At 45.9% G+C, this 27,916-nt stretch overlaps 1 protein-coding gene across 1 annotated transcript in view; it reads left to right on the top strand.

Moving 5' to 3' along the window:
- The window catches only part of LOC144497980 (calcium-activated chloride channel regulator 1-like), a 28,691-nt gene extending 2,404 nt beyond the window's left edge, over positions 1-26,287 (top strand). The window contains exons 3-14 of the mRNA XM_078219445.1: positions 937-1,087; positions 2,550-2,655; positions 6,242-6,407; positions 8,870-9,091; positions 13,568-13,792; positions 13,891-14,068; positions 17,557-17,663; positions 17,761-17,982; positions 18,075-18,345; positions 18,488-18,655; positions 22,070-22,306; positions 23,477-26,287. Coding sequence (XP_078075571.1) covers positions 937-1,087; positions 2,550-2,655; positions 6,242-6,407; positions 8,870-9,091; positions 13,568-13,792; positions 13,891-14,068; positions 17,557-17,663; positions 17,761-17,982; positions 18,075-18,345; positions 18,488-18,655; positions 22,070-22,306; positions 23,477-23,958 — 2,535 coding nt within the window. The 3' untranslated portion in view covers positions 23,959-26,287. The remainder of the gene's footprint in view (positions 1-936; positions 1,088-2,549; positions 2,656-6,241; positions 6,408-8,869; positions 9,092-13,567; positions 13,793-13,890; positions 14,069-17,556; positions 17,664-17,760; positions 17,983-18,074; positions 18,346-18,487; positions 18,656-22,069; positions 22,307-23,476) is intronic.
- The last annotated feature ends 1,629 nt before the right edge of the window (positions 26,288-27,916 follow it).

The raw sequence follows: 27,916 nt of genomic DNA, 5'->3' as shown, positions 1-27,916 counted from the left end.
GTCTTTCTGTCCACACCATTGCTGTTTATGTTTTACAGTAGTTTCTGGATATAGATAGGCTGGAAAATTGGGCAGAGAGGTGGCAGATGGAGTTTAATCCGGATAAATGCGAAGTGATGCATTTTGGAAGAAATAATGTAAGGAGGAGTTATACAATAAATGGCAGAGTCATCAGGAGTATAGAAACACAGAGGGACCTAGGTGTGCAAGTCCACAAATCCTTGAAGGTGGCAACACAGGTGGAGAAGGTGGTGAAGAAGGCATATGGTATGCTTGCCTTTATAGGATGGGGTATAGAGTATAAAAGCTGGAGTCTGATGATGCAGCTGTATAGAACGCTGGTTAGGCCACATTTGGAGTACTGCGTCCAGTTCTGGTCGCCGCACTACCAGAAGGACGTGGAGGTGTAAGAGAGAGTGCAGAGAAGGTTTACCAGGATGTTGTCTGGTATGGAGGGTCTTAGCTATGAGGAGAGATTGGGTAAACTGGGGTTGTTCTCCCTGGAAAGACGGAGAATGAGGGGAGATCTAATAGAGGTGTACAAGATTATGAAGGGGATAGATAGGGTGAACGGTGGGAAGCTTTTTCCCAGATCAGAAGTGACGTTCACGAGGGGTCACGGGCTCAAGGTGAGAGGGGCGAAGTATAACTCAGATATTAGAGGGATGTTTTTTACACAGAGGGTGGTGGGGGCCTGGAATGCGCTGCCAAGTAGGGTGGTGGAGGCAGGCACGCTGACATCGTTTAAGACTTACCTGGATAGTCACATGAGCAGCCTGGGAATGGAGGGATACAAACGATTGGTCTAGTTGGACCAAGGAGCGGCACAGGCTTGGAGGGCCGAAGGGCCTGTTTCCTGTGCTGTACTGTTCTTTGTTCTTTGTTCTTTGTTTACTTGCTTCCCTAGTGTTATTTCCTCCATTTTTATTTTAACAGGCTGATGTGATCATTGCTAATCCCCATGTTAAACATGGAGATGACCCGTATACCCTGCAGTATGGCAGGTGTAGTGAGAAGGGGCGGTACATTCACTTTACCTCGAACTTCATGCTGAACGATACCCTGACCGCCGTTTACGGTGCAAGAGGTAACAACTTTGCAGGAGATTCCTTTCATATTTTGTTCATTATTGTTCCTCCCCCTCTAAATGGAAATACACTCACCTTGGCTTCACAAAGCTGAAACTGAGCGAATCTTTACATTGGGTGATGTTCTGCTAAGGCCTGAAGAAGGCCATTGTAACAAATGGGCTTTCGAGCTTGTCTTAGGAAGTGCAGGCAGGAATTGGTACTGTAGTGCTACTGCAGTTTTAAACACAACAAAATACTCACTTTTATTTCAAAACCATTTGATTCACACCAAAAACAAATACAAAATGTACAGGAGTGTTAACAACAGCAATATCCGCAACAAATCTTAAAATATAAATCAGGGATGCCAAGTTGCATCAATCTGTTCCTCCCTTCTCCGTGTCTGCGTGGGTTTCCTCAGGGTGCTCCGGTTTCCTCCCACAGTCCGAAAGATGTGCTGGTTAGGTGCATTGGCCATGCGACCTGATAGAAGTTTATAAAATTATGAGGGGTATAGATAAGGTGAACAGTTGGAAGCTTTTTCCTAGGGCAGAAATTACAATCACAAGGGGGCAAGATAAGGGAGGGAAGGTTCAGTGGAAATGTGCGGGGAAGTTTTTTATACAGAGGGTGGTGGGGGCCTGGAATGCACTGCCAAGTGAGATGGTTGAGGCAAACACATTAGCGACATTTAATACTTATCTGGATAATCTTATCTGGATTAGGGTGGCACAGTGGTTAGCACAGCTGCCTCACAGCTCCAAGGACCTGGGTCTGATTCCTGGTTTGGGTCACTGTCTGTGTAGAGTTTGTACTTTTTTCCCATGTCTGTGTGGGTTTCCTCCAAGTGCTCTGGTTTCCTCCCACGGTCTGAAAGACGTGCTGGTTAGGTGCATTGGCCATGCTAAATTCTCTCTCAGTGTACCCGAACAGGCACTGAAGTGTGGCAACGAGGGGACTTTTGCAGTAACTTCATTGCAGTGTTAATGTAAGCCTACTTGTGACTAATAAATAAACTTCACTTTTAGACAAATGAACAGGCAGGATATAGAAGGATACAGGTGGTTGGTCTAGATAGGACAACGTGGTCGTTGCAAGCTTGGAGGGCCGAAGGGCCTGTTTCTGTGCTGAACTGTTCTTTGTTCTTTGTACCCGAACAAGCGCAGGAGTGTGGCAACTGGGGGATTTTCACAGTAACTTCATTCCAGTGTTAATGTAAGCCTACTTGTGACACTAATAAATAAACTTTCAACTTTTCTTCCTACCTTCCTTTCCCTCCTACCATCACTTCTTCTCCCCCTCACCCTACTTCCCCCCTCCTTTACTTTGACAAAATACCTGCCCCCTAATCCTGCTTCATGTCAAATATTGTACTTTGGCCTTGATTGTTTCTTCGCAATAGTATTAGGAGTCCTAATGTACCCATTTAAGTTTGAGTGAAATAGAGGTTGTTTTAAACAAATGTTCTTATTTTTACAGGTAGGGTATTTGTTCATGAATGGGCCCATCTTCAGTGGGGAGTGTTTGATGAATATAATGATCTGGTGCCCTTTTACTTGTCCAACCAGCAAATCAAAGCAACAAGGTATGACATTCTTCAATTGTTACTTAAGTCAAAAAATCCTTTTTCCATTTCCGATCAATAGCTGGGAGAGAATTCTCATAATACATTACAATTTAAATACTGGTCAAAGATTCAGATCAATTGCAATGAGCAAATAATCACCAGATTTTTGGTAATTGATTCTTGGGGTGAGAATCACCAGCAGGCTTAGTATTGGTGAGCCTTCTTTATGAGCAGAAGCGGAGGTGGTGGTGTAGTGGTATTGTCACTGGGCTAGTAATCCAGTGACCCAGGGTAATGCTCGGGAGTCCTGGGTTTGAATCCCATCACACCAGGTTGTGAAATTTTTAAAAATCTGGAGTTAAAAGTCTATCGATGACCAGACCCTCGCAGAGATCCCGAGAATCCTGGGACATTTCCAGCTTTTGAGGCCCCAGCCATATTTTTAAAAAAAACAAAGATACATGAAAACAAAATAAAAGTGAGACATAAGGTGGAATTTTACCGTCTCACCCGCCCCGATTCCGGGAGGTCGCAGAATGGAATTCTTTGTTGGCCTCGGACGGGACTCTACGAGCCTCACCTGAGCGAGGTTATAAAATCCCGCCCATAATTTGAATTTAAAAAAAATTAACAAATGCATTTTGAGACTTTTTCTGTGCAAATGCACTAATTATTGAGGAGAAATCTAGCTTTGGAGCACTGATAGAAACATAGGAACATGGAAAATAGGAGCAGGAGGAGGCCATTCGGTCCTTCAAGCCTGCTCCGCTATTCATTATGATCATGGTTGATTGTCCAACTCAATAGCCTAATCCTGCTTTCTCCCCATAACCTTTGATCCCAATGTCGCAGTTGATGTTGAGCCCAATCAAATGCTCTTGTCCCCGAGATAAATGGTGACAGGTCTTTACCTGCTTCGACACGTTGAAACTGCATTTACTGAAATCACTGATGTGAGCAAACTGACAAAAATACGCAATGCAATTGTGATATTGGGAAACACCCCGGAGAGTCCAAGTTCAAGTATTCCTTGAAGCTCTGACCAAGAGTCATACAGACTTGAAACGTTAGCTCTGTTCTCTCTCCAGAGATGCTGTCAGATCAGCTGCGATTTTCCAGCATTTTCTGTTGTTATTTCTTGAGGCAGTTCATAAAATCCCTACATTGCAGAAGGGGTCATTCGGCCCATCAAGTCTGCACTGACTCTCTAACAGGGTGTCTTACCCAGGCCCTCTCCCCCTAACCCCACACATTTACCATGGCGAATCCATTTACCATACACATCTTGGGACACCAAGGGGCAATTTTAGCATGGCTAATCCACCTAACCTGCACATCTTTGGAGTGTGGGAGGAAACTGGAGCATCCGGAGGAAACCCACGCAGACACGGGGAGAATGTGCAGACTCCACACGACAGTTACCTGAGGCTGGAATCAAACTCAGGTCCCTGGCGCTGTGAGGTAGCAGTGCTAGCCACTGTGCCACCCTTTCCATTGGCTTACAATCTGATGCGCGATATAACACACGAGAGGCAGGATGTACTCGGGAAATAAAGGCTTTTATTGCCAACAATAACAGAGCTACTATATACAGTATACGATCCCAGACTAAAGGGTCACCAGGCAGAGCAGTGAATACCTCTCACCAGGCAGAGAATACCTCTCCCAGGAGGCGGAGCCAACTGGGGTGTACCATAGGACTATATTAACAGGTAGAACAGCCCAACCCTAACCCCAACAGTAACATATCTACAGACTCATAGTACTGGCCAGACCATGGCTCAGCACTACCTGGTGGGAACCAACAATGGTTCACCACACAATCCAGAGAAGAGCGTTTTCATTCTTACGACTTTATGTTGAGAAACTATCCATTATAAAGAGTTACTGTGAACGAATAGTGTGACAACTTTAACTATGTACCAGCTTGGCTGCCTTAATGTATGTACGTACTTATACCCTCCTTCATGAGCCAGTGGGATAGGCTGCACAAACGCTGCCTGATGTACAATATGGAACAGCAAATCTTACTTTATTATTTCCCTTTGCGCATAAAAACAAGTTGCGAAACTTATCAAATGCCAAAAATTTAACAAGAGTGGAAATTTGAGCACCCTCTCCCCCGCCCCCCGCCTTGAGCTTCAGGCCCAGGCCATATAACCCGCCTGCCTGCAACCCCCCTCTCCCCACACACGCTTGCATACTCCCCACTCCCTCCTTTCTTCCCTCCCCTCCCCGCTCCCTGTCTCTTCCTCCTCCCCTCCCCTCCCTCTCTCCCCCTCTCCACTCCCCCTCCCCACTCCCTCCTCCCTCTCCGTCTCCTCCCTCTCCCCTCCCCTCCCTCCCCTCCCCTCTCTCCACTCCCCCTTCCCACTCCCTCCCCCTTCCCACTCCCTCCTTCCCTCCCTCTCCTCCCCCTCCCAGTCTCCTCCCCCTTCCCTCCTCTCCCTCCCCTCTCCCCTCCCCCTTCTCCACTCCCCCCTTTCCACACCCCCCCACCCGTTCCCTCCCCCTCCCCCTCCCCCTTCCCCCCTCCCCCTTCCCCCCTCCCCTCCCTTCTCCCCCTCCACCAACCAGAGAAACGATCCTTCATTCCAGATATTTTCTCGATGGTTCAGATAGACAGGAGGTAAGGTAGCCAGATCCAAAGGTGAAGGAAAGGCCACATTGACTAAAAGTGAACTCCAGGGTTTTTTTTCACTATCATTACAGATGCAAAACAGTAGAATAAAAAATGAGTGATTGACCTTCAGTCTGTAATTTATAGGCAGTTACAACTGCACACTGATCCTAATGACTTTGAAGTAGCTTCAACATAGGCCAGGTAAACAACGCAACCATATTTAAAACCCACCATTGGGGAAAATTATCCAGTCCCGCCTGCCCGGGAATCGCATTGGGCGGGACAGAAAATTTGGCTGAACCCATAAATGTCTGTTGATTTCATATGGAAATTTCTGGCCTCGGAGTGGGAACAGACCACCATTGGATGGGTTTTTCCATTCCCTCCCCGCGCTTTGTCCCGCCGCAACAGATTTGCTGGCAGAAGAGGCGACTCGCCACTGGCCGCCGGCGGGATTGGAAGATCATGTTGGCAGGAAAGGCTAGAAAATCCCACCTGTACATATGAGGAGCATCATAGGACATCAGCCAGCTCCAAACTTCAAAAAAGTGCAGTACCACGAACCGCAGGACAATTCTGAATCATGAGTATCAGAATAATGTGGGTGGCACTGCTGCCTCACGGCGCCAGAGACCTGGGTTTGATTCCTGGCTTGGGTCACAGTCTGTGTGGAGTCTGCACGTTCTCCCCTGTGTCTCCATGGGTTTCCTCCGGGTGCTCAGGTTTCCTCCCGCGTTCCGAAAGACGTGCTGGTTAGGTGCATTGGCCATGCTAAATTCTCCCTCAGTGTACCCGAACAGGCACCGGAGGGTGGCGACGAGGGGATTTTCACAGTAATTTCATTTACAGTGTTAATGTAAGCCTACTTGGGACATTAAACTTAAACAAAGTCTGTCTTAAATCGTTTTTGATAAATGGCTGAATGACTGCCACAGAAATTAAAATGACTAATGCCACACCGTGTTTTGTTTGCATTGCCAGGTGTTCAAAAGAGTTAACAGGAATGGTTGGCTCTTGCACTGGGGGTTCCTGTTCCCGCTGTGGCATTAACAGCAGCACAGGCTTTCCGAATAGTGATTGTATGTTTTACCCAGACAAGAGCCAACACACATCTGCTTCAATAATGTACATGCAAGGGCTACCAGAGGTAAATAGAATTATTAAGCGGTATTTTCCTCGCACATTCTTCACAGCTACTCCCGCAACAAAGTATAATACCCAGTATTTCCAACTCAATTAGAACACGATCTAGATGTCAACCTTCCTTTGCTTGCTGCAACATATTGGGCAAATATTCCCGTTTCAGGATGTTTGATACGGGAAACGGGCCAGAATTCAACCTGAAATTGACCCCGCAACTTTCTTTCTTTAACCGAGTAAAACTGTAACTTTTCTTTGCCTATAAAGCCAGGAGGTTTCTGTTGGAACTGTATCAGGGCAGCACAGTGGTTAGCACCACTGCCTCACAATGGTAGGGACCTGGGTTCAATTCCCGGCTTGGGTCACTGTCTGTGTGGAGTCTGCAGGTTCTCCCTGTGTCTGCGTGGGTTTCCTCCGGATGCTCTGGTTTCCTCCCACAGTCCGAAAGACGTGCTGATAGAGGCGGCACGATGGCACAGTCATTCGCACTGCTGTCTCACAGCGCCAGGGACCCGGGTTTGATTCCTGGCTTGGGTTACTGTCTGTGTGGAGTTTGCACATTCTCCCCGTGTCTGCGTGGGTTTCCTCCGGGTGCTCCGGTTTCCTCCCACAGTCTGAAAGACTTGTTGGTTAAGTGCGTTGACCCGAACAGGCGCTGGAGTGTGGCAATTAGGAGAATTTCACAGTAACTTCATTGCAGTGTTAATGTAAGCCTACTTGTGACTAATAAATAAATAAACTTTTAAACTGCATTGGCCATGCTAAATTCTCCCTCAGTGTACCCGACCAGGTGCTGCAGTGTGGCAGCTCGGGGATTTTCGCAGTAGCTTCATTGCAGTGTCAATGTAAGCCTACTTGTGACTAATAAATAAACTTGAATGCCACGTACAGTACTGATCACCACATTACAGGAGAGATGGCGACCAGACCAGGGAGGGTACAGAGGAGGTTTATGAGGATATTTGCCATGAGGAAAGATTGAATAGGCTGGGTTCGTTTTTTTTTGTTATAAAGGAGGTTGACAATAGATTTAATTGGGTTGTGTGAAATTATGAGGCAGCTAGATAGAATGGATCATAAGGATCTATTTCTATCAGCAGACAGGTGAAAGGTCAGGAGATATGGATTTAAAGTAATTGGTAGAAGAATTAAAGAGTTGAGGGATATTTTTTTCACGCAGGAGGTGGTGGTGGCTGGAACTCACTGTCTCAAGGTTGTGAATGTAGTCCAATCCATCACACAAACCAGCCTCCCATCCATTGGCTCTGTCTACACTTTCCGCTGCCTCGGAAAAGTCTAAGGTCACGTACCAACCGATTCAAGAACAGTTTCTTCCCTGCTGCCATCAGACTTTTGAATGGACCTACCTTGCATTAAGTTGATCGTTCTCTACACCCTAGCTAACACTACATTCTGCACTCTCTCCTTTCCTTCTCTATGAACGGTATGCTCTGTCTGTATAGCACGCAAGAAACAATGCTTTTCACTGTATGCTAATACATATGACAATAATAAATCAAATCAAATCAACTCAAAAATCATAACATTGGAAAAAATACTTGCAGATACACTTGAGCTGTTGTAACTTACAGGACTGTGAACCAAGAGTTAGAAAGTGGTTACTGGATAACTCTTTGGCCAGCACAGATATAATGGGCTGAATGGCCTCATTCTGTACCTTAAACATGTCTCTGTTTCTAAAGTTTGACTTTGTTGAGCTTGGGTTTATATATTCTTTACTGTGCAATGTGTGCATTGTGATAATTATGTCTCAAATCACTGCCAGTGAACTGTAGTTAATGGCTCCTCTTCTCAGTCTTTAACAAACACACCATCAACTGTCACCTCTTTGGGAAGCAAAGTTTGCAGAGGATTCGAGAAAGTTATGGAGATAGGAAAGGACAAAGCTTGGAGCTGGGCTTGAACATCTGACACGAGGGAGGGGGAAGCTGTTAGCTGAGATAGACTACTCATTACAGTTTTCTGAGAGGATGAGAGGGGATCTGATCGAGATATGTAACATTTCAAAAGGGATTGATAAAGTAAATATAGACCAAGTATTTCCTCTTATGGGGCAATCTCAAACAAGAGGTCACAGGTATAGGTTGAGAGGCAGTAGATTTAAAACTGAGATGAGGAGGAATTACTTCTCGCAGAGGGTGGTGAATTTGTGGAACTCGCTGTCCCATAGCGCGGTGGAGTCTGACTCATTGAATGGTTTCAAGAAGGAGATAGGTATGCTTCTGATTTTTAAAAAAGGGGATATGGGGAAAAGGTGGGGAGGTGGATTTGAGACCAGGGAGAGATCAGCCATGATCTGACTGGAGCAGGCTCGAAGGGCTGAAGTATCCTACTTCTGTTGCTAATTCCAATGTTCCTATAACAGTGTTGACCCAGAAAGTACGTGTTTCGCACACTTGACATCACCTGGAATTATTTTAGATTCTGACACTTGTATTCCTTTTGCAGGTGGTTGAATTCTGTGACAATCGAACTCACAATCCTGAAGCCCCAAACATGCAGAACAAAATGTGCAGTTACAGGAGCACTTGGGACGTGATCAGCAAATCAGCGGATTTCACGAACAATCCTCCAACTAACATCTCTCCCCCAATGCCAAAGTTTACTTTGCTGCATGTCAAAGACCGAGTGCTGTGTTTAGTTCTCGACACTTCTGGAAGCATGATAGCGGTAGGAAAAAACTAGGTCAGAATGTTACATTGATCAGGCTGGTGCGCGCCCCACCTGGAAATATATAAAATCGCACTCAAAGATGTCGGGCACACGTCCCAAAGCCATCGTGCACTAGCGCAATAATTCGGCCGCCGGGAACACACGAAAGTCAAAGCTAATCCGACAACAATCTAGAGGCTATTTAGTCCATTGAAGGGCCAATTGAACGCAATTTGACATGACCCATCTAACTTTTACAGATGGTGGGCAGGCCGACTGGCCTTTACGTTTAGCTTCAACCTCAATCCCAGCTGGGATGAACTGTCTGGGCTGAAATAAAATGTAAAAAGGTCTCTGGGAACTGCTAACTAAATGCAATGTTTTTTCATAGATTTATCATAGTGTCGAGGAGGCCCTTCAGCCCATTGAATCTGGCGCGGCACGCATCCATAAGATCATAAGGCAATAAGACATAGGAGCAGAATTAGGCCACTCGGCCCATCGAGTCAGCTCCCCATTTATTCATGGCTGATATTTTTCTCATCCCCATTCTGCCTTTTCCCCATAACCCCTGATCCCCTTATTAATTAAGAACCTATCTATCTCTGTCTTAAAGATACTCAATGACCTGGCCTCCACAGTCTTCTGCAGCAAAGGGTTCCACAGATTCACCACTCTCTGGTTGAAGAAATTCCTCCTCATCTTTATTTTAAAGGATTGTCACTTTAGTCTGAGGTTGTGTCCTCTGGTTCTAGTTTTTCCTATTAGTGGAAACATCCTCTCCATGTCCACTCCATCCAGGACTCGCAGTATCCTGTAAGTTTCAATAAGATTCCCTGCATCATTTGATGAACAATGATGTGGAGATGCCGGCGTTGGACTGGGATAGGCACAGTAAGGTGTCGCACAAAATCAAGTTAAAGTCCAACAGGTTTATTTGGTATCACGAGCTTTTGGAGCGCTGCTCCTTCATCACCTGCCTACTCACCTGATAAAGGAGCAGTGCTCCGAAAGCTCATGATTCCAAATAAACCTGTTGGACTTTAACCTGGTGTTGTGAGACTTCTTGATGAATAAGGACTGTGCATAATGGCCTTCACATCGCGTCAGCGTGAACCATCATCACAGCCTGAATCTTTCACCTGGAGGATATGCGCACTCGGTGGGACTGGTAGCAGAGTGTTTGAATGTGCTGCCTCGACATTGCTTGCAGCTTTTTTTTCCATTGTAATTGGACTTTTGGTACAGCTCCACAGGGATTGGGAAGCACCTGCCCGCACATTCCCTTTTCTCCATGCTGGCCCTCCCTGACAGCGCTGAGCATTTCCCAGGCTGGCTGTCCGTTAATTGGCCAGTCAGTGTGAAAGTGCACTCCGGGGCCGACTGCAGTGGAGAACGTGTTTCACATTGGCTACCAGTCCCACCGAGTGTGCACATCCTCCAGATGAAAGATTCAGGCTGTGGTGATGGTTCACACTGACGCTATGTGAAGGCCAATATGCACAGTCTTGATTGTCCATTGTTCATTAAACGATGCAGGGGATGCATGCAGGTGCAGATTCGATGGGCCGAAGGGCCTCCTCTACGCTATGATAAATTTATGATAAAAACATTGCAGTAAATCAGTCAACCCTCGCTTTATGGATGGTCTGGACTGCATTTCTCAGTCAAATGATTTCATCGTGCCATGAACAATAATGAAAAAAGGTTTGGAAATGCCTCTCTACAGGCCCTGGAGAAATGCCAAAGGAACTCGATTATTTCTGGTACTTAATTAGAAGCAAGCTAGCAATTCAGAAATTTTAAAACAAAGTTGGAAATGCTCAGCAGGTTAGGCAGCATCAGTGGATAGAAACAGAATTGACATCTCAGAGGTCAAAATGGCCATTCATCAGAGAAGTTCCGAAACTCTGACCCGCACACCCAAGCCATGATGTACGATGATGTCGGGCGTATGATCCTGTATAGGTGCAGTGTGGCTATGATAAATGATGCAAAGTGGTGTTCCACCAGCATTAGCACCAGGATCACAGTGATTCACCATTGGCATCAATGATTTGGGTACAGGAATCAAAAATACAATTACAAAACTTGCGGATGATGCCTTATTGTGTGTGCAGTTAGAATCATAGAATCTTACAGTGCAGAAAGAGGCCATTCAGTCCATCGAGTCTGCACCAACCACAATCCCACCCAGGCCCCATTGCCATAACCCCATGCATTTACCCAGCCAGTCCCCCTGACAGTAAGGGGCAATTTAGCTTGGCATCTTCGTGTTCCCTGGGATTGGTACCAAGATTACAGCTTTCCTCAATCTATAATAAACTTTGGTGCACTATTTTAAAATTTAAAAAAAGGTTTATTTAGTAGTGTCACAAGTAGGCTTACATTAATACTGCAATGAACTCACTGTGACAACCCCCTAGTTTCCACACTCCAACGCCTGTTCGGGTACACTGAGGAAGAATTTAGCATGGCCAATGCACCTAACCCGCACATCTTTGGACTATGGGAGGAAACCAGAGCACCTGGAGGAAACCCACGCAGACAGGGAGAATGTGCAAACTTCACACAGACAATGACCCAAGGCTGGAATTGAACCCGGGACCCTGCCGCTATGAGGCAGCAATGCTAACCACTGTGCCACCGTGTTGTGATAAAATATAGGAACACACACTCTGAGGAATGGGCTTGCCATTGGCAAATGGAATATGTCCTCTTGAAGTCTATCACTATCCTCTTCACAGTTCACTATATTTCTGAGCTTTATAACAACTACAGATTATACGGTGGCACAGTGGTTAGCACTGCTGCCTCACAGCGCCAGGGATCCAGGTTCAATTCCTGGCTCAGGTCGCCTTCTGTGTGGAGTCTGCATGTTCTCCCCATGTCTGCATGGGTTTCCTCTGGGGGCTCCTGTTTCTGCCCACAGTCCGAAAGACGTGCTGGTTAGGTGCATTGGCCATGCTAAATTCTCCCTCAGTGTACCCGAACAGGCACTGGAGTGTGGCGACGAGAGGATTTTCACAGTGACTTCATTGCAGTATTAATGTAAGCCTACTTGTGACACTAATAAATAAACATTTTTAAAATAGTACGCCAAAGTTTATCATAGATTGAGGAAAGCTAACCCAGGGAACACCAAGATGTACCTGCCTCCAGGCAATAAAAAACAGAACTATTTACCACCTCTCTCTGTTTTCTGTCAACATTGTATCTATGTTACTATACATGCCTTCAACTTTGTTAGCAAGCCAATTATGTGACACTTGGTTGAAAATCTTTTGAAAGTCCCTGGGTGAAATTGTCCCGTTCTGCCCTTTACGGGAACTGTAGCGGGCAGGACACAGACCATGCAAAGGTCTATTGACCTTGAATGGAATTTTCCTGCTTTGGGGGTGAACGTGGCCGGAAAACCCCGCCCCATGTGTACCATATCAAAGACATTCCCCACATCCGCCCTCTCTCTTACCGCACCAAATTATCAATCGGTTCCGATCAATGCAATTTGCCTTTAACAAATCCTATTGGACACAAATACAAGAGCAAAATATTGCAGATGCCGGTAATCTGAAATAAAGAAAATGTCGCCATTATTCAGCAGGTCAGGCAGTATCAATTGGGAATTAAAGGTCATGGACTTGTAATGTCAATTGTGTTTCTCTCCACAGAATCGCTATCCACGTATCTCCAGCACTTACTGTTTTTTTATTGAATGAAGGTATTCCTTAGTTCATCTACACTTGTCCAAGTGAGAGCTAATTTTATTCTGGTTTATCGGGCGGGATTTTACGGCCTGCTCGTCCAGAAATCATTAAATCCCGCCCGAGGTCAAAGGACCTTTCCATGGTCCGCCCCTCTCCCGCTCCGATTCCCGTGGGGGGGTGGGGGGGAAGGTAAAATTCCAGCCGATATCATTTCTAAAAGCTTTCCCATCAACAAGGCCATAGTTGTTTTGTTTGACATCTCATCCAGAGAGCCTATCAGTGCGGCACTCCCGCAGAACCACGCTGTCGTTTCAGGTTAGACAATGTGCTAAAGTTAAAGTTAAATTATTAGTCACAAGTAGGCTTCCATTAACACTGCAACAAAGTTATTGTGAAAATCCCCTAGTTGCCACACTCCAGCGCCAGTTCGGGAGAGTTTAGTGTGGCCAATACACCTAACCAGCACGTCTTTCAAACCGTGGGAGGAAGCCGGAGCACCTGGACGAAACCCATGGAGACACGTGCAGACTCCACACAGACAGTGACCCAAGCCAGGAATCAAACCCAGGTCCCTGGCGCTGTGAGGCAGCAATGCTAACCACTGTGCCACTGTGCCCCTGAATTCTGATTGGACTTCATTCCACAAAGCAAGCGATGGAGATTGTGTAAAATTGCCTTGAAAGAAGCGTCCTGTTAGTCCCTTAAAAACCGAGCATAAAAATACGAAGATGGCTGACAATGAGGGAGGTTGGGTTTCGAGTCTGACTTGAGTTCCTTTTGTAAACAGGAAAACCGAATTCAAAGGCTCAGACAGGCAGCTGGGATATTCTTGCGACAGATCATTGAAGACCAATCACAGGTTGGCATTGTTACTTTTAGCAGTTCCGCAGTTTCTGCATCACCGCTGAAAGTAATTGAGGGTGAAAATGCACGGAAAGAGCTTGAAAAACTTCTACCTACATCAGCTAGTGGGGGAACTAATATCTGTGCAGGGGTCCGAACTGGCTTTCAGGTAGGTACTGAAATCCTGTAAATTTTTCAATAACCCTATTACTCTCTACACAATTATTCCACTTGTTCCCATGTTGACAATAACCAACTGTTTTGCAGGTGCTTTGTGGCGATGACGGTGCCACACACGGTGATGAAATTGTTCTGCTGACTGATGGGGAGGACAGTGGAATAAGCAGTTGCTTCACAGAGGTTGAACAGAGTGGCGCAATTGTCCACACTATAGCATTAGGACGATATGCGGTTGCAGGATTGGAAAAGCTGTCAAATATGACAGGCAAGTGATATTTACTGCTGATCAATAATTCAATTTGATTTGAGTAGAAAACTAGGGCGGCACGTTGGCACAGTGGTTAGCAGCGCTGCCTTACAATGCCAGGGACCCGGGTTTGATTTCTGGCTTGGGTCGCTGTCTGTGTGGAGTCTGCGTCCCCTCCCTGTGTCTACGTGGGTTTCCTCCGGTGCTCCGGTTTCCTCCCATAGTCCGAAAGATATGCTGGTTAGGTACATTGTCCAAGTTAAATTCTCCCTCAGTGTACCCGAACAGGCACTGGACTGTGGCGACTAGGGGATTTTCACAGTAACTTCATGGCAGTGTTAATGTAAGCCTACTTGTGACAATAATAAAATAGACCAAACAAGGTACGTTCAGTTGTAGAAGATTCTTTGAGTCACCTTAAATGACCTTTCAAGGATAATAACCCTATTGCATTGAAGTCTTACCATACACCGAAACAGACAGATTTGTTGTGGCAACTAGGGGATTTTCACAGTAACTTTACTGTTAAAGTTAAAGTTTATTTATTAGTCACAGGTAAGGTTTACATTAACATTGCAATGAAGTTACTGTGAAATTCCCCTAGTCGCCACACTCCATCGCCTGTTCGGGTCAATGCACCTCACTGGCATATCTTTCAGACTGTGGGAGGAAACTGGACCACCCCATGCAACCAGGGGGAGAATGTGCAAACTCCACCCAAGCCGGGAATCGAACCCAGGTCCCTGGTGCTGTGAGGTGGCAGTGCGAACCACTGTGACACCATGCCGCCCATTGCAGTGTTAATGTAAGCATACTTGTAACACTAATAAATAAACTTTAAACGTAATGCAGGAATTAGATGAACTGGTGGTTTAAAGTACCTTTGGATATACCTCATATTCACTTATTAAGATGGAAGTGCATTTTTTATGGGCTCCCAAGATGATTCAGCGAGTGCCTTGACTTTTACAAACCAGCGACATTCCAGGTTGGAATGAAATAAAGAACTCCCAATGGAGCTGTGCCTTCCCTCAGCTCAGGGTGTCCCAAGGCAGAGGGTGAGGTGGGGGCGGTAGAGGAATTCATTCACCGCTCCAACTCCAAGGCACTATGCTTGTGACTTTCTGCTCTAAAGTATGCATCTGTGGACATTTGGTCATTGGGCATTGGATTCTGATGTTCCACATAATTGGCTCATTATAAACAGACTTAAATATGCAGAATGACAATTTACATAAATTATCAGAGGAAAACCGGATTCCAGCCAGAGTCGACACAGCTTTAGTTACTCGAATAATTCACTGTCCTGTAACCAGCACAAGTAACTTTCTCTGAGCATCATTGTAACATTGCAAATATTAAAGAAAGTTAATGTCAGTGGTGTTTAGCTCTTTAATAGGATCATGGAATCCCTACAGTGCAGAAAAAAGCCATTCAGCCCATTGAATCTGCACCGACTCTCTAATAGAGCATTTTACCCAGGCACCCCCCTGCCCTAACTCCATAACCCCACGCATTTATAGAGTCATAGAGGTTTACAGCATGGAAACAGGCCCTTTGGCCCAACTTGTCCATGCCGCCCTTTTTTTTAAAACCCCTAAGCTAATCCCAATTGCCCGCATTTGGCCCATATCCCTCTATACCCATCGTACCCATGTAACTATCTAAATGCTTTTTAAAAGACAAAATTGTACCCACCTCTACCCACCTCTGGCAGCTTGTTCCAGACACTCACTACCCTCTGTGTGAAAAAATTGCCCCTCTGGATACTTTTGTATCTCTCCCCTCTCACCTTAAACCTTTGCCCTCTAGTTTTAGACTCCCCTACCTTTGGGAAAAGATATTGACTATCAACCTTGTTTATGCCCCTCATTATTTTATAGACCTCTATAAGGTCACCCCTCAGCCTCCTACGCTCCAGAGAAAAAAGTCCCAGTCTATTCAGTCTCTCCTTATAACTCAATCCATCAAGTCCCAGTAGCATCCTAATAAATCTTTTCTGCACTCTTTCTAGTTTAATAATATCCTTTCTATAATAGGGTGACCAGAATTGCATATAGTACTCCTAGTGTAGCCTTACCAATGTCTTGTACAACTTCAACAAGACGTCTCAAATCCTGTATTCAATGTTCTGACAGATGAAACCAAGCATGCTGAATGCCAGTTTCCTCCCACAGTCCAAAGATACGCGGGTTAGGTTGATTGGCCATACTAAATTGACCCTTAGTGTCAGGCGGATTAACAGGGCAAAAATGTGGGGTTATGGGAATAGGGCCTGGGTGGGTTTGTGGTCGGCACAGACTCGATGGGCCGAATGGCCTCCTTCTGTTCTGTAGGGATTCTGTGGTTCGATGATCATAAATTAGGGGAAATTAGGTAAACTCATGAGGCAGAAAGCATGTTGATGGGTGAGGTGAATAGAGTGGGAGGAGTGTACTGTGTGCTACATTAACACCAACAAAGGCCAATTGGGCTGAATGATATGTTTCTGTACTTTAACTGAATGAATTGTTTCAGGTACAAGTAAGTAAAGTGCAGAAGTAACTGTCACTTCAGCACCGAGCACATAATACAGTATGTGTGAGCTATGTTTTGTTTATAAGTACTTATATTTTGACTCCCTACCTAATTGCCAAGATCAAATTCAAAGGTTACCTTATCCATTCACCACACCTGGTTTTATCCCACTTAATGTCACCCCAACAAATTGCCAACAGATACTTCTACTTTCAGTCCTTTTTATTCTCGGCTTTATTATTAGACTTTGTGATTCTTTGAGCACTTGGCACATCATAACATTTTGGTGTCCTTATCTGAGGAAAGTTGTCCTTGCTATAGAGGGAGGACAGAGAAGGTTTACCAGGCTGATTCATGGGATAGCAGGTCTAGTCATCTGAGTAGAGACTAAGTTGGTTCGGACTATATTCGCTGATGTTTAGAAGAGTGAGTGGGGATCTCATAGAAACGTATAAAATTCTAACAGGGTAGATTCAGAAAGAATGTTCCCAATGGTGGGGGAGAACTAGGGGTCATACTTTGAGGATAAGGGGTAAACCTTTTAGGACTGAGGTGAGGAGAAATTTCTTCACCCAGAATGTAGTGAATGTATGGAATTCACTGCCACAGAATGTAGTTGAGGCCAAAACGTTGTCTGATTTCAAGAAGAAATTAGATATAGCTCTTGGGGCTAAAGGGATATAGGGGGAAGGCAGGATCAAGATATTGAATATGATGATCAGCCATGATCAAAATGAATGGTGGAGCAGGCTCGAAGGGCCGGATGGCCAACTCCTGCTTCTCGTTTCTATGTTTCTAAGGCTATGGGCCAAGTGCTGGTAAATGGGATTAGGTGGGAGGTCAGGTGGTTCTCGCGTGTCGGCACAGACTCAATGGACTGAAGGGCCTCTTCTATACCTTATGATTCTAATTTGTGCTTTATTTGTCCTTTATTCCAGTCAGTTGTGAGCACTACGTTGATTGTATCATTTTTAATCTTAATTCTTTAGGAGGTTTGAAGTTTTCAGCTACTGATAATTTGAATGAAAATGGATTAATTGACGCATTCACTGGATTAGTATCAGGAAATGGTAACATGAGTCAGCAGTCAATCCAGGTTTGGATCACCCTTCTGAGAACGACTTTCCAATTTTTGGCTTTCTGCTAACAGGTGCTTTGGTATTAAAAAAAATAATTCTTCTGTTTTCCTGCAGCTGGAAAGTACTGGAAAGAAGATAAACAATTACGGTTGGTTCAATGGTACGGTTTTCATCGATAAAACAGTTGGGAACAACACATTCTTTGTAATCACGTGGCAGATTGGTTTACCCTTTGTTTTAGTCCGTGACCCCACTGGAAAGACTTATCCCATTGCAAACTTTGAGGTTGACAAAATATTACTTACAGCTCGACTTGCAATTACTGGCAAGGCACAGGTATGGTTCTCGTTGGACTATGCTGTTTGATTTTCTCTGTGTTTTACTTTTGGTCCTGTGACTTTAAATTAAAATGACATGTCTTCCATCAGACAGGAGCCTGGACCTACGCAATACAAAACCGAGCAACAGGAGTTCAGGTCATAACCATCACGGTAACATCCAGGGCAGCAGATCAGAAAGTTCCCCCAGTCACAGTCAATGCGCACCTCGGTCAAGATACAACAGCCTGGCCGAACCCACTGGTCATTTTTGCAGAGGTCAGTCAAGGCTTTCTGCCTGTTGTTTGGGCAAATGTGAAGGCCACGGTGGAGCGAGCTGATGGTTTCTCTGTAGATCTCGCGCTATTGGATGACGGTTCAGGTAAATACCTCCATTGTTATGGAAGTCACTTAACAATCGGGTATTTTTCATTGTGAGTGAAGCAAAGCATCGTCATCAGATAAGTTAATTTTCTATACATTCAACACCGTTGTTGACAATTTATTTGACTTTTTATCTTCAGGGAGTGACGCTGTTAAGAATGATGGTGTTTATTCTCGGTACTTCACTAGTTTTGGTGGTAATGGGAGATACAGCGTTAAGGTATCTGTCCAAGGAAAAGATGGAATAGCAAGCTTAACAACCAGGAAGGAAAGCCGTGCTATGTACATCCCAGGATATGTACAAAATGGTAACGTATTGATGGGATAATATACGTACTTGTCATTGTAGTGTAATGTTACCTGTTTCTGTCCCTATCTCAGCTTCTTTGCTCTCAAAACTTCCATCCATGACTTTGCCACCATCACACTTGACAAATCCAATGATGTCATGGACATTTTTCACCATCCTTGTACATCAACTCAGCGGAAACCTACATCCCAACCCACACTAGGTCACACTCACCCATTACCCCTATCTTCATTGGCTGATATTAGCTTTTCGTTCTCTCAATACCTCAAATTTTAAAAAATTTTCATGGTCTCACCCCTCCTCACCTCTGCAACATCTGAGCTTTGTGAGCACCAACTCGCAATTCTTCTGTCTCTGGTCTCTTATGCATCCCACTCCCTTAGCCCTGTCACTGATGGCTGTGCCTTCAACCGCCTAGACGCCAAGTTCTGGAGTTCCCTCTCTACATGTGGCAACACGTGCCACAGTGGTTAGCACTGCTGCCTCACAGCACCAGGGACCCGGGTTCAATTCCAGCCTTGGGTGACTGTCTGTGTGGAGTTTGCATGTTCTTCCCGTGTCTGCATGGGTTTCCTCCAGGTGCTCTGGTTTCCTCCCACAGTCCAAAGATTTGGACGTTAGGTGGATTGGCCATGATAAGTTGTCACTTAGGGCCTGATTTTACCATTTTCATTCTAAGTGCTGAATCTGGGCGGAATGCAGATCCGACTTAGAAATCTGCTTTCAGGTGCCCCCATACGCACTCAGCCTGAAAAAGAAATCGCGGGTCCCATTCGTGCTGTGGGCGGGGCTTATCACGCCCGAAGCGATCGGAGCTCTGAACTGCGTATGCGCAGTTGGAAAAAATTTGAAAAAGCGCACCCGTGTCAGTTCGCTCCCGGGCCGCAGAAAGCAGAGAAAGCGGCCCAGGGGCGAAAAGCGGGAGCGATGGCCCCCACAGACATCACTGTCCCCCTTATCCACACCCCCCCGCTACCCAGACCGATCACGACCCCCTGCCCCCTTCCCCCCCACCGATCGCCCGCAGAGTGGCAGCGGACCCCTCTGCCCCCATCCACCAGTGAGCGATCTGGCATCCCCCCCCCACCAGAGATACATCTTATCTGCCTCCCTCCACCCCCCCCCGCCTCAGAGAATGATCTGGCCTCACTCACATTCTCCCACCCCACCCCCCCACCAGACAGCGATCTGGCCTCACTCATCACCCCACCCCCCCCAGAGAATAGTCTGGCTTCACTCACCCCCCCCCAACTCCTCCAAGACAACGATCTGGCTTCATCCATCCCCCCCCAGAGAATGGTCTGGCCTCACTCACCGCCCTCCACCCCCACCCCAGACAACGATCTGGCCTCACTCATCCTCCCCCAGAGAATGGTCTGGCTTCACTCACAACCCCCCCCCGAACCCAGACAACGATTTGGCCTCATCCATACCCCCCCCCCCAACCCTGCCAGAGAATGGTCTGGCCTCACTCACCGCCACCCCCCACCCCCACAGACAACGATTTGGCCTCACTCACCGCCCCTCCCCAGATGAACATCTGACCTGCCTCCTCCTCTCTCCCCACCAGACAATGAACAGCGTCCCCCCGTCCCCCCCCGACCCAACGATCGGCCCTACCCCACCCCTCCCCGCCAGAGATACACCTGACCCACCTTCTCCTCCTCCCCTCCACCATCTGGCCTCACTCCCCTCGCCCCACCCAACCAGAGAATGATCTGACCCGCCTCCCTCCTACCCTCCACCACTGATCTGAGTCAGGGAGCCGTTGGAAGCTCTGAACGCGCCCTTCAGCAGCTGGAGCACCCGATTCAGACTTTTATTCAGCAGGTTCATTTCGGTGCGATTCCGGATCGGCGAACGCGATGGTAAAGGGGGAAATGCTGATAAAGTTGGGCAGGCAGTTCATTAATTCAATTTAAATGCATGCAAATGCATTTAAATCGCCGTTGCGCCCGTTTCGGGCATGAATTGGATTGCCACTATTCCCAGGTTTCGGTTAAGTGGCAATCTGCGCGGACGCAGGCACGGATCGCGTTAATAGCTTCACACCCGACTCAATGGTAAAATCGGGCCCTTAGTGTCCCAAGATGTGCAGGTTAGGTGGATTGTGGTAAATGCGTGGGGTTTCAGGGATAGGATGAGGGATGGACTTGGGTAAGAAGCTCTGTTGGAGAGTCGGTGTAGACTCAATGATTTAATTGGCTTTGAAGGCTCGAAGGGCCAAATGGCCTCCTCCTGCTCCTATTTTCTATGTTTCTAATGGTCCTCCTCTGCACCATAGAGATTCTATGAGCCCCTCAGTGAAATCCTTGTTGAACAAACATTTGGTCCTCACACTTCATTCTTCATCTTTGCATTAATTTCTTGATCATGTCCCTGTAAAATTATCATATAAATGCTTGTTCTTTCAGTAGTGATGGTCATAATTATGGCACTAGACTAATAACTCAAAAGTAATGGGTTTCCACCTCAACAGGATCAATGGTTTAATAATCTATTTAATTTCTAATTTGCGCATTAGCACGGGGAAAATGGCCATGTACTCTGCTGAACTATTATTTAAAACTCAAAAAAACCCAACTAGGTCATTAATGCTGCCATGCAAATGACCAATGTCCTCAGAGATGGTCTGGCAATCACTTAGGTTGCAAAACAATGGCAGCCCCAAATGGACAATAAGTGCGGTATTGATCACATTCTACCAATACATAAAAGCAATTTTAGTCTTTATGTCAAGCACTATTGGTTTCATTGTGCCACCGTGCCAAGGCACAATGGCAGTGGTTAGCACCGCTGCCTCACAGCACCAGGGACCCCAGTTCGAGTCACTGTACGTGCGGAGTCTGCATGTTCTCCCCATGTCTGCGTGGGTTTCCTCCGGGTGCTCCGGTTTCCTGCCAAAGTCTGAAAGACATGCTGGTTAGGTGCTAAATTCTCCCTCAGTGTACCCGAACAGGCGCCAGAGTGTGGCGACTAGGAGATTTTAACAATAACTTGATTGCAGTGTTAATGTAAGCCTACTTGTGACACTAATAAAATCAACCAAACAAGGTGCCTTCAGTTGTGGAAGATTCTTTGACTCATCTGATCTGACCCTTCAAGGATTATAACCCTATCGCATTAGAGTCTTACCATATACCGAAACAAGCAAACAGGTTTGTTGGCCCAGATTTTGCAGTGGTATTACCGCTGAAATTGTCAAAATTCGCTGTCATTTGTCCATGACAACGGCCCTTCCCTGGCAGCACCGTGGGGGCGGCTGCATCAGATGCACTGCAGCGGTTCAAAAAGGCAACACACCACCACCTTCTCAAGAGTAATTAGGGACGAGGAATAAATGCTAGCGAGCAAATAAAACAAAAGTCTTTCCAGTGTCATTTCTGAAATGTCTCCTTTGCTTTTCTTGCAGGCCAGATTCAGCCAAACCCACCAAAGCCTCCAGTTGATGGTGATGATTCTCAGACACAGTTGGGAAGCTTCAACAGGGTGAAATCGGGGGGGACGTGTTTTGTAAGCCAGGTTCCTGCAGGGCCTCTCCCTGACAGATATCCTCCGAGTAAAATTATGGATCTGAAGGCAATAATAGTTGAAGATAAAATCCAGCTGAGGTGGACAGCACCAGGCGATGACTTTGATCAAGGAAATGGTAAATTATATTTCAAATTATACATTAAACGATGCCATCACTGAGCTCGCTGCCTACTTTGGTACTAGATTCCCCCATAAAATATTTTATCATTCAGTCAATGCCTTGTTCAGCCGGTTTCATAGAATCCCTACAGTGCAGAAGGAGGCCATTCAGCCCATCGAGTCTGCACCGACGACAACCCCACAAGCCCTACTCCCATAACCCCACATATTTACCCTGTGTTAATCTCCCTCACACTAGGGTCAATTTACTGTGGCCAATAAACCTAACCCGCATATCTTTGGACTGTGGGAGGAAATTGGAGCACCGGGAGAAAACCCACACAGACACAGGGAGGTCATGTAAACTCCACACAGACAGTGACCCGAGGCCGGAACTGAATCCGGGTCCCTGGCGCTGTGAGGCAGCAATGCTAACCACTGTGCCATAGTGCCGCCTTTCATATATGCAGTTGCTCAGTTAGGGAGATATTTTCTTCACTCGCATATTTCTGTGATCATGAGATATTGAATTCATTTAACGTTCACAAAAAGACTATGGCCGGGATTCTCCAAGTTCGCTGCGCGTCCCGAGTCATGCAGTGGGCCGGGAGTCACCAGCAGGGGGCCTTTAGTGGGACTCGCGACTGGCGTACGGCCGATTGCGAATCTTCGAGGCCCTTTTTTTAGTGTAATCAGATCCGTGTCTAACCATAAGGCACCCATGGACCACTATTAGTGTCCACTAGTTCTCTAAGGTTCAGTACCACTGAACCTTCGAGAATACCAAAGGTAGACCCAAAATTGTAACAGGGGTTGGGGGGAGGGGGAGGGTGTGGATATTACAATGGAAGAGTTCTAATAAGGGCCGGAATTCTCCGGTCCCGCACACCCCACTACTGCTGCCAGTGAGAACGGAGAATTTGGCGCTCAGTGAAATCTGGGTTCACTGCAGCAGGACCGGAGAATCCCAGCCGAGGCGAGGTCGGAGAATTCCGGCCAAATCATGTTTGTTGGGCTGAATGGTTTTCTATTATTCCTGACTTTGCTTAGTTTTGCCATTCAGTTCCTTACTGCAATTTCCGTCGCTTAGCTACTTTAGCAATGCTGACCGTCCATCAGCGGAGAGCTTCAAGAGCCTAAATGAAACATTAACTTGCATTGATATTTCTCATTTCTCTTCTTTTAGCTTCCCACTATGAAATAAGGTTGAGCAAAAACTTTACGCAGCTAAAAGATGATTTTCCAAATGCTCAAAGTGTGAACACCACCGATCTGCAGCCGAACATCGCCAGTTCCGAGGAAACATTCAATGTATCTGAGAACATCGAGTTGAAAAATGGGACAGTAATCTACTTTGCAATTCGTGCATTTGATAAGGCAAATCACACTTCCGAGTTATCCAATATAGCGCAGGCTGCTTTATTATTGCCCCAAGTGGTCCCATCAATTCTGCCTACATCTCCCCCAGCTACTACACATCTCCCAGTTACTACACCTCTCCCAGCTACTACACCTCTCCCAGTTACTACACCTCATACAACCATAATAGTTAACATCACAGAAATTGTCCTGGTAGCTGGTGCGATTGTCATTGCTGTGTGCCTGATAATTGCCATAACTGTGTGTGTTGTAACTAGGAAAGGTCATAGGAAAGTATCACCTAGTTAGGAAACACTCCAGCTAGAATCTGGTACAGTAAGAAGTCTCACAACACTAGGTTAAAGTCCAACAGGTTTATTTGGTAGCACGAGCTTTCGGAGTGCTTCCCCTTCATCAGGTGAGTGACTCGGAGCAGCGCTCCAAAAGCTCGTGACACCAAATAAACCTGTTGGACTTTAACCTGGTGTTGTGAGACCTCTTACTGTGCTTACCCCAGTCCAATGCTGGCATCTCCACATCAGAACCTGATATAAACAGACAATCCTTGATTTTAATTGAATTATTCAGCAACGTTGACAATAGCTAATCAAGTTCAACTTGTACCAGCGTAATTTAACTCATGTTCAAAATATGTTGAAGGAAAGATTGGATATTCTGTGAGCATCCAGTCCTGTGATTGTGGACTGGGACTGCATCATACTGGATATAAATAGTTTTAAACACAACTTGTGTAGAATAAATAAATGGTTAAAGTACATTATGTCTAAAAGGCCTGGTGGAGGACTGCTCAGTTGTCCTGTGCAATCTGAATCATTTGGAGAGTCTAACATATTCTTAATTCTTTGCACTTGTGTTAAATTTTCCTGCCTGTGTTTGGAATCTAATGTTCCACCTGTTTGGGCAAAGACATTTTGCAACCAGTGTAAATATGGTCTTGTTTGGAGCAAGCAGAGGCTCGAGTCCTTGTAAGACATCTGAATCACTCCTAAATTCAAACTGGGACCTGCTAATTTTGGATCCCAACCTAACTCCCAGTCCTTCTGCAGCACTTCCATCGGTAAAACATGGATTGTATCACCAGAGTTTGAATGTTGTATATAGTTTTCCTGATGGGGTCAATAACAAAGCCACTTACAGAGTTTGATCAGATGTAATTCAGTTGAAGAAAAGATTTGCATTTATATAATGCATTATTGCCCCCCTCTCCGCAATATTCCAAAGTGCTTCAGATGCAATGGATTTCTTAAATGTGCGTCCAATAGACAAGTCAAAAGAAGATCAATAGTGTGGTGATTGTCCCTTTAAGGGCAACGCAGCAGAGTAAGGGTCACCTGACCTGGGTGACCAACCGGGACTCAGAGTGGGGAATCACCCCAGAGGGAGGGGTTGTTCCTGGCAGAGTTGAAGATCAGTAAATAAATCCATTTTTGTTCACGAATGAAGTCTCTGAGAGTGCATCATTACATATAACTATTTGCGTGATCTCAGAATGTCACAAAGCACTTTTGCAGCATATTCACTGTTTGTAATGTAGCGAGTGCAGCAGGATATTTGCACATAGCAATGCGGCACGGTGGCACAGTGGTTAGCACTGCTACCTCACAGCGCCAGGGACCTGGGTTCAATTCTAGCCTCGGGTCACTGTCTGCGTGGAGTTTTCACATTCTCCCTGTGTCTGCGTGGGTTTCCTCTGGGTGCTCCGGTTTCCTCCCACAATTCAAAGATATGCAGGCTAGGTCCATGCTAAATTGCCCCTAGTGCCAGGGGATTAGCAGAGTAAATATGTGGGGTTATGGGGATAGGGCCTGAATGGGATTGTAGTCGGTGCAGACTCGATGGGCCGAATGGCCTCCTTCTGCAGTGTAGGGATTCTATGATTCTATGAATCCATGGTCAGCAATGAGGTCAATGATCAGATGAGGGGGAAGCACTGACCACTGCACACAGTGATGCTCTATATGAAAACAGGGGTGGAATTTTCCGGATGTTCGCGCTGGTGGTATTTTCTGATCCTGCTGTAGTGAATGGCGATTTAGCTGAGCGCCAAATTCTCCGTCCTCGCTCGCAGCGGCGGTTGGATGTGAATGGCCAGAATTTCCCAGCCCGGATATTTTCCACGCAAGCAACTTTTAGTCCCAACATCCGGGAGCTGTAATAACTGCTGGGATTCTCCGGCCCCGCTGTGGCTGGAACCATTGCGGGAGATTCCGCAACGCAGCCGAAAAGCTCGTTGACAATGGGAGAGTTCCCCAGCGGCGATCCGCGCAAAAAGCCGTAGACATTGGTGGGACTGGAAGATCCTGGCGGCGGCTGATGCCGAGCTGCTTCCGCCAGCAGAAAACATCCTGCATGGGGGACGGTAAATCCCACCCAATGGGCGGGATTTTATGGCCTCACTTGAGCGAGACCGGAAATTCCCGCCTGATGTCAATGGACATTTCCGTTGTCCATCCCTTGCCTGCTCCGATTCCATGATGGGCGAGGCGGTAGAATTCTGGCGAATATCTTTCGTAAACTTGTGCGATTGTTCGTGTTCTTTAAGTACTGTAATAAACTAAGTATGAAGTAAATACTTTAGACTTGGCTTTAATAAAAATAACAATTGATTTTCAATATTATTACAGAATTATTTTCTTCCAAATATGCCATTAATGTCATTTTTTTTACAATAGCGGTGGAGCTGCTATTTAGTTAACATTTTTAGGAGTGGCTTCACCCTTTTGACACCTTTAAACCAAAAGCATATCTATTTCTGCAAAACAGAAAATACAAATAAATCTGATATCTGCACTCCAGATAGCAGTCCTTTGCCTGCCATTTAACCAGGATTCAATTATTATCAGAGTCACCAAACAAACCTGTGAATACTGCTGAATGAAGGTCCATGCTGTCAAAGTTTTTTTCTTGCATTTATCAGCACAGACTCCAATTTCAAAGCGAGCAACAATTTATGCAGCATGAGAAAAGGGTGCTGATTGGTTGCCATGTCGACACTGATTGGTTGAGTTGTCACCGTGAAAATGCACCAAGGAACGATTGTCCCCACTTTTCTTTTATTTTCCAGGCAAGAAGAGCATGTGCATTCACTGTGCCTTTTTTTGAATTAAACAAATCAAAGGGTTTAATAGTTCCATGGTTGATTTGCCATGGCAACACCTCATCCAATCAGATTCAGTTTAAGATAGGAATTGCAGGGTGTGAGGCATAAGCTGTTCAAGGCAGTGCCAGCAATGGTAGAGCCAAGAGAGGACAAAGTGGGCAGACTCATAGGAAAGGAAAGTTTTAGAGGGCGTAGCTTAGCACTGGAGAAAATTACAGTTAAGGAGGCGTGAATGCATTGGGGGATTTAAACACAAGGATGAGGACTTCAAACTTGAGACACTGGAGACACATGGAGCGAATTGAGTTGGCTGAAGACTGGCATCTGTGTTGCTGAGAACCTCCAAAAGAGGCTGAGGTGGATCATCCACTCGGCACTTCTGGCTGAAGATTGCTGCAAATGCTTCAGCATTGTTTTTTGCGTTGATACGTTGGGCTCCTCCTTCATTGAGGATGCAGATATTTGTGGAGCCTCCTCCTCCAGTGAGTAGTTTAATTGTCCACCACCATTCATGCCTGGATGTGGCAGGACTGCAGAGCATAGATCTGATCCATTGGTTGAGGGATCGCTTAGCTCTGCCTATTGTATGCTGCTTCCTCTGTCTGGCAAGTACTCCTGTGTGGTTGCTTCACCAAGTGGCCACCTAACATTTACTAAAGATGTGAAGAAAAGTCATACTGGAAACATGGGCCATATTTTTCCCACCCCACCCACCCGGGAATCGGAGTGGGCGAGGGGTGGATCATGGAAAGGTCCATTGACCTCAGGCAGGATTATACAGTGTCGGGAAGAGCGACACTGTAAAATCCCACCCCTTAACTCTGCTTCTCTAACCACAGATACTGCCAGATCCGCTTAAGTTTTCCAGAATTTCCTGTTTTTATTTTCTTTTTAGGAATGCCCACATACTGACAGAATTTGATTTGATTTGATTTATTATTGTTACATTTATTGGGATACAGTGAAAAACATTGTTTCTTGCACGCTACACAGACAAAGCATACCGTTCATAGAGAAGGAAACGAGAGGGTGCAGAATGTAGTGTTACAGTCATAGCTAGGGTGTAGAGAAAGATCAACTTAATATATGGTAGGTCCATTCAAAAGTCTGATGGCAGCAGGGAAGAAGCTGTTCTTGAGTCAGTTG

This window comes from Mustelus asterias, chromosome 8, assembly GCF_964213995.1.
Source record: "Mustelus asterias chromosome 8, sMusAst1.hap1.1, whole genome shotgun sequence".
In the NCBI taxonomy this organism is placed as follows: domain Eukaryota; kingdom Metazoa; phylum Chordata; class Chondrichthyes; order Carcharhiniformes; family Triakidae; genus Mustelus; species Mustelus asterias.
This window is presented reverse-complemented; position numbering and strand designations above follow the sequence as displayed.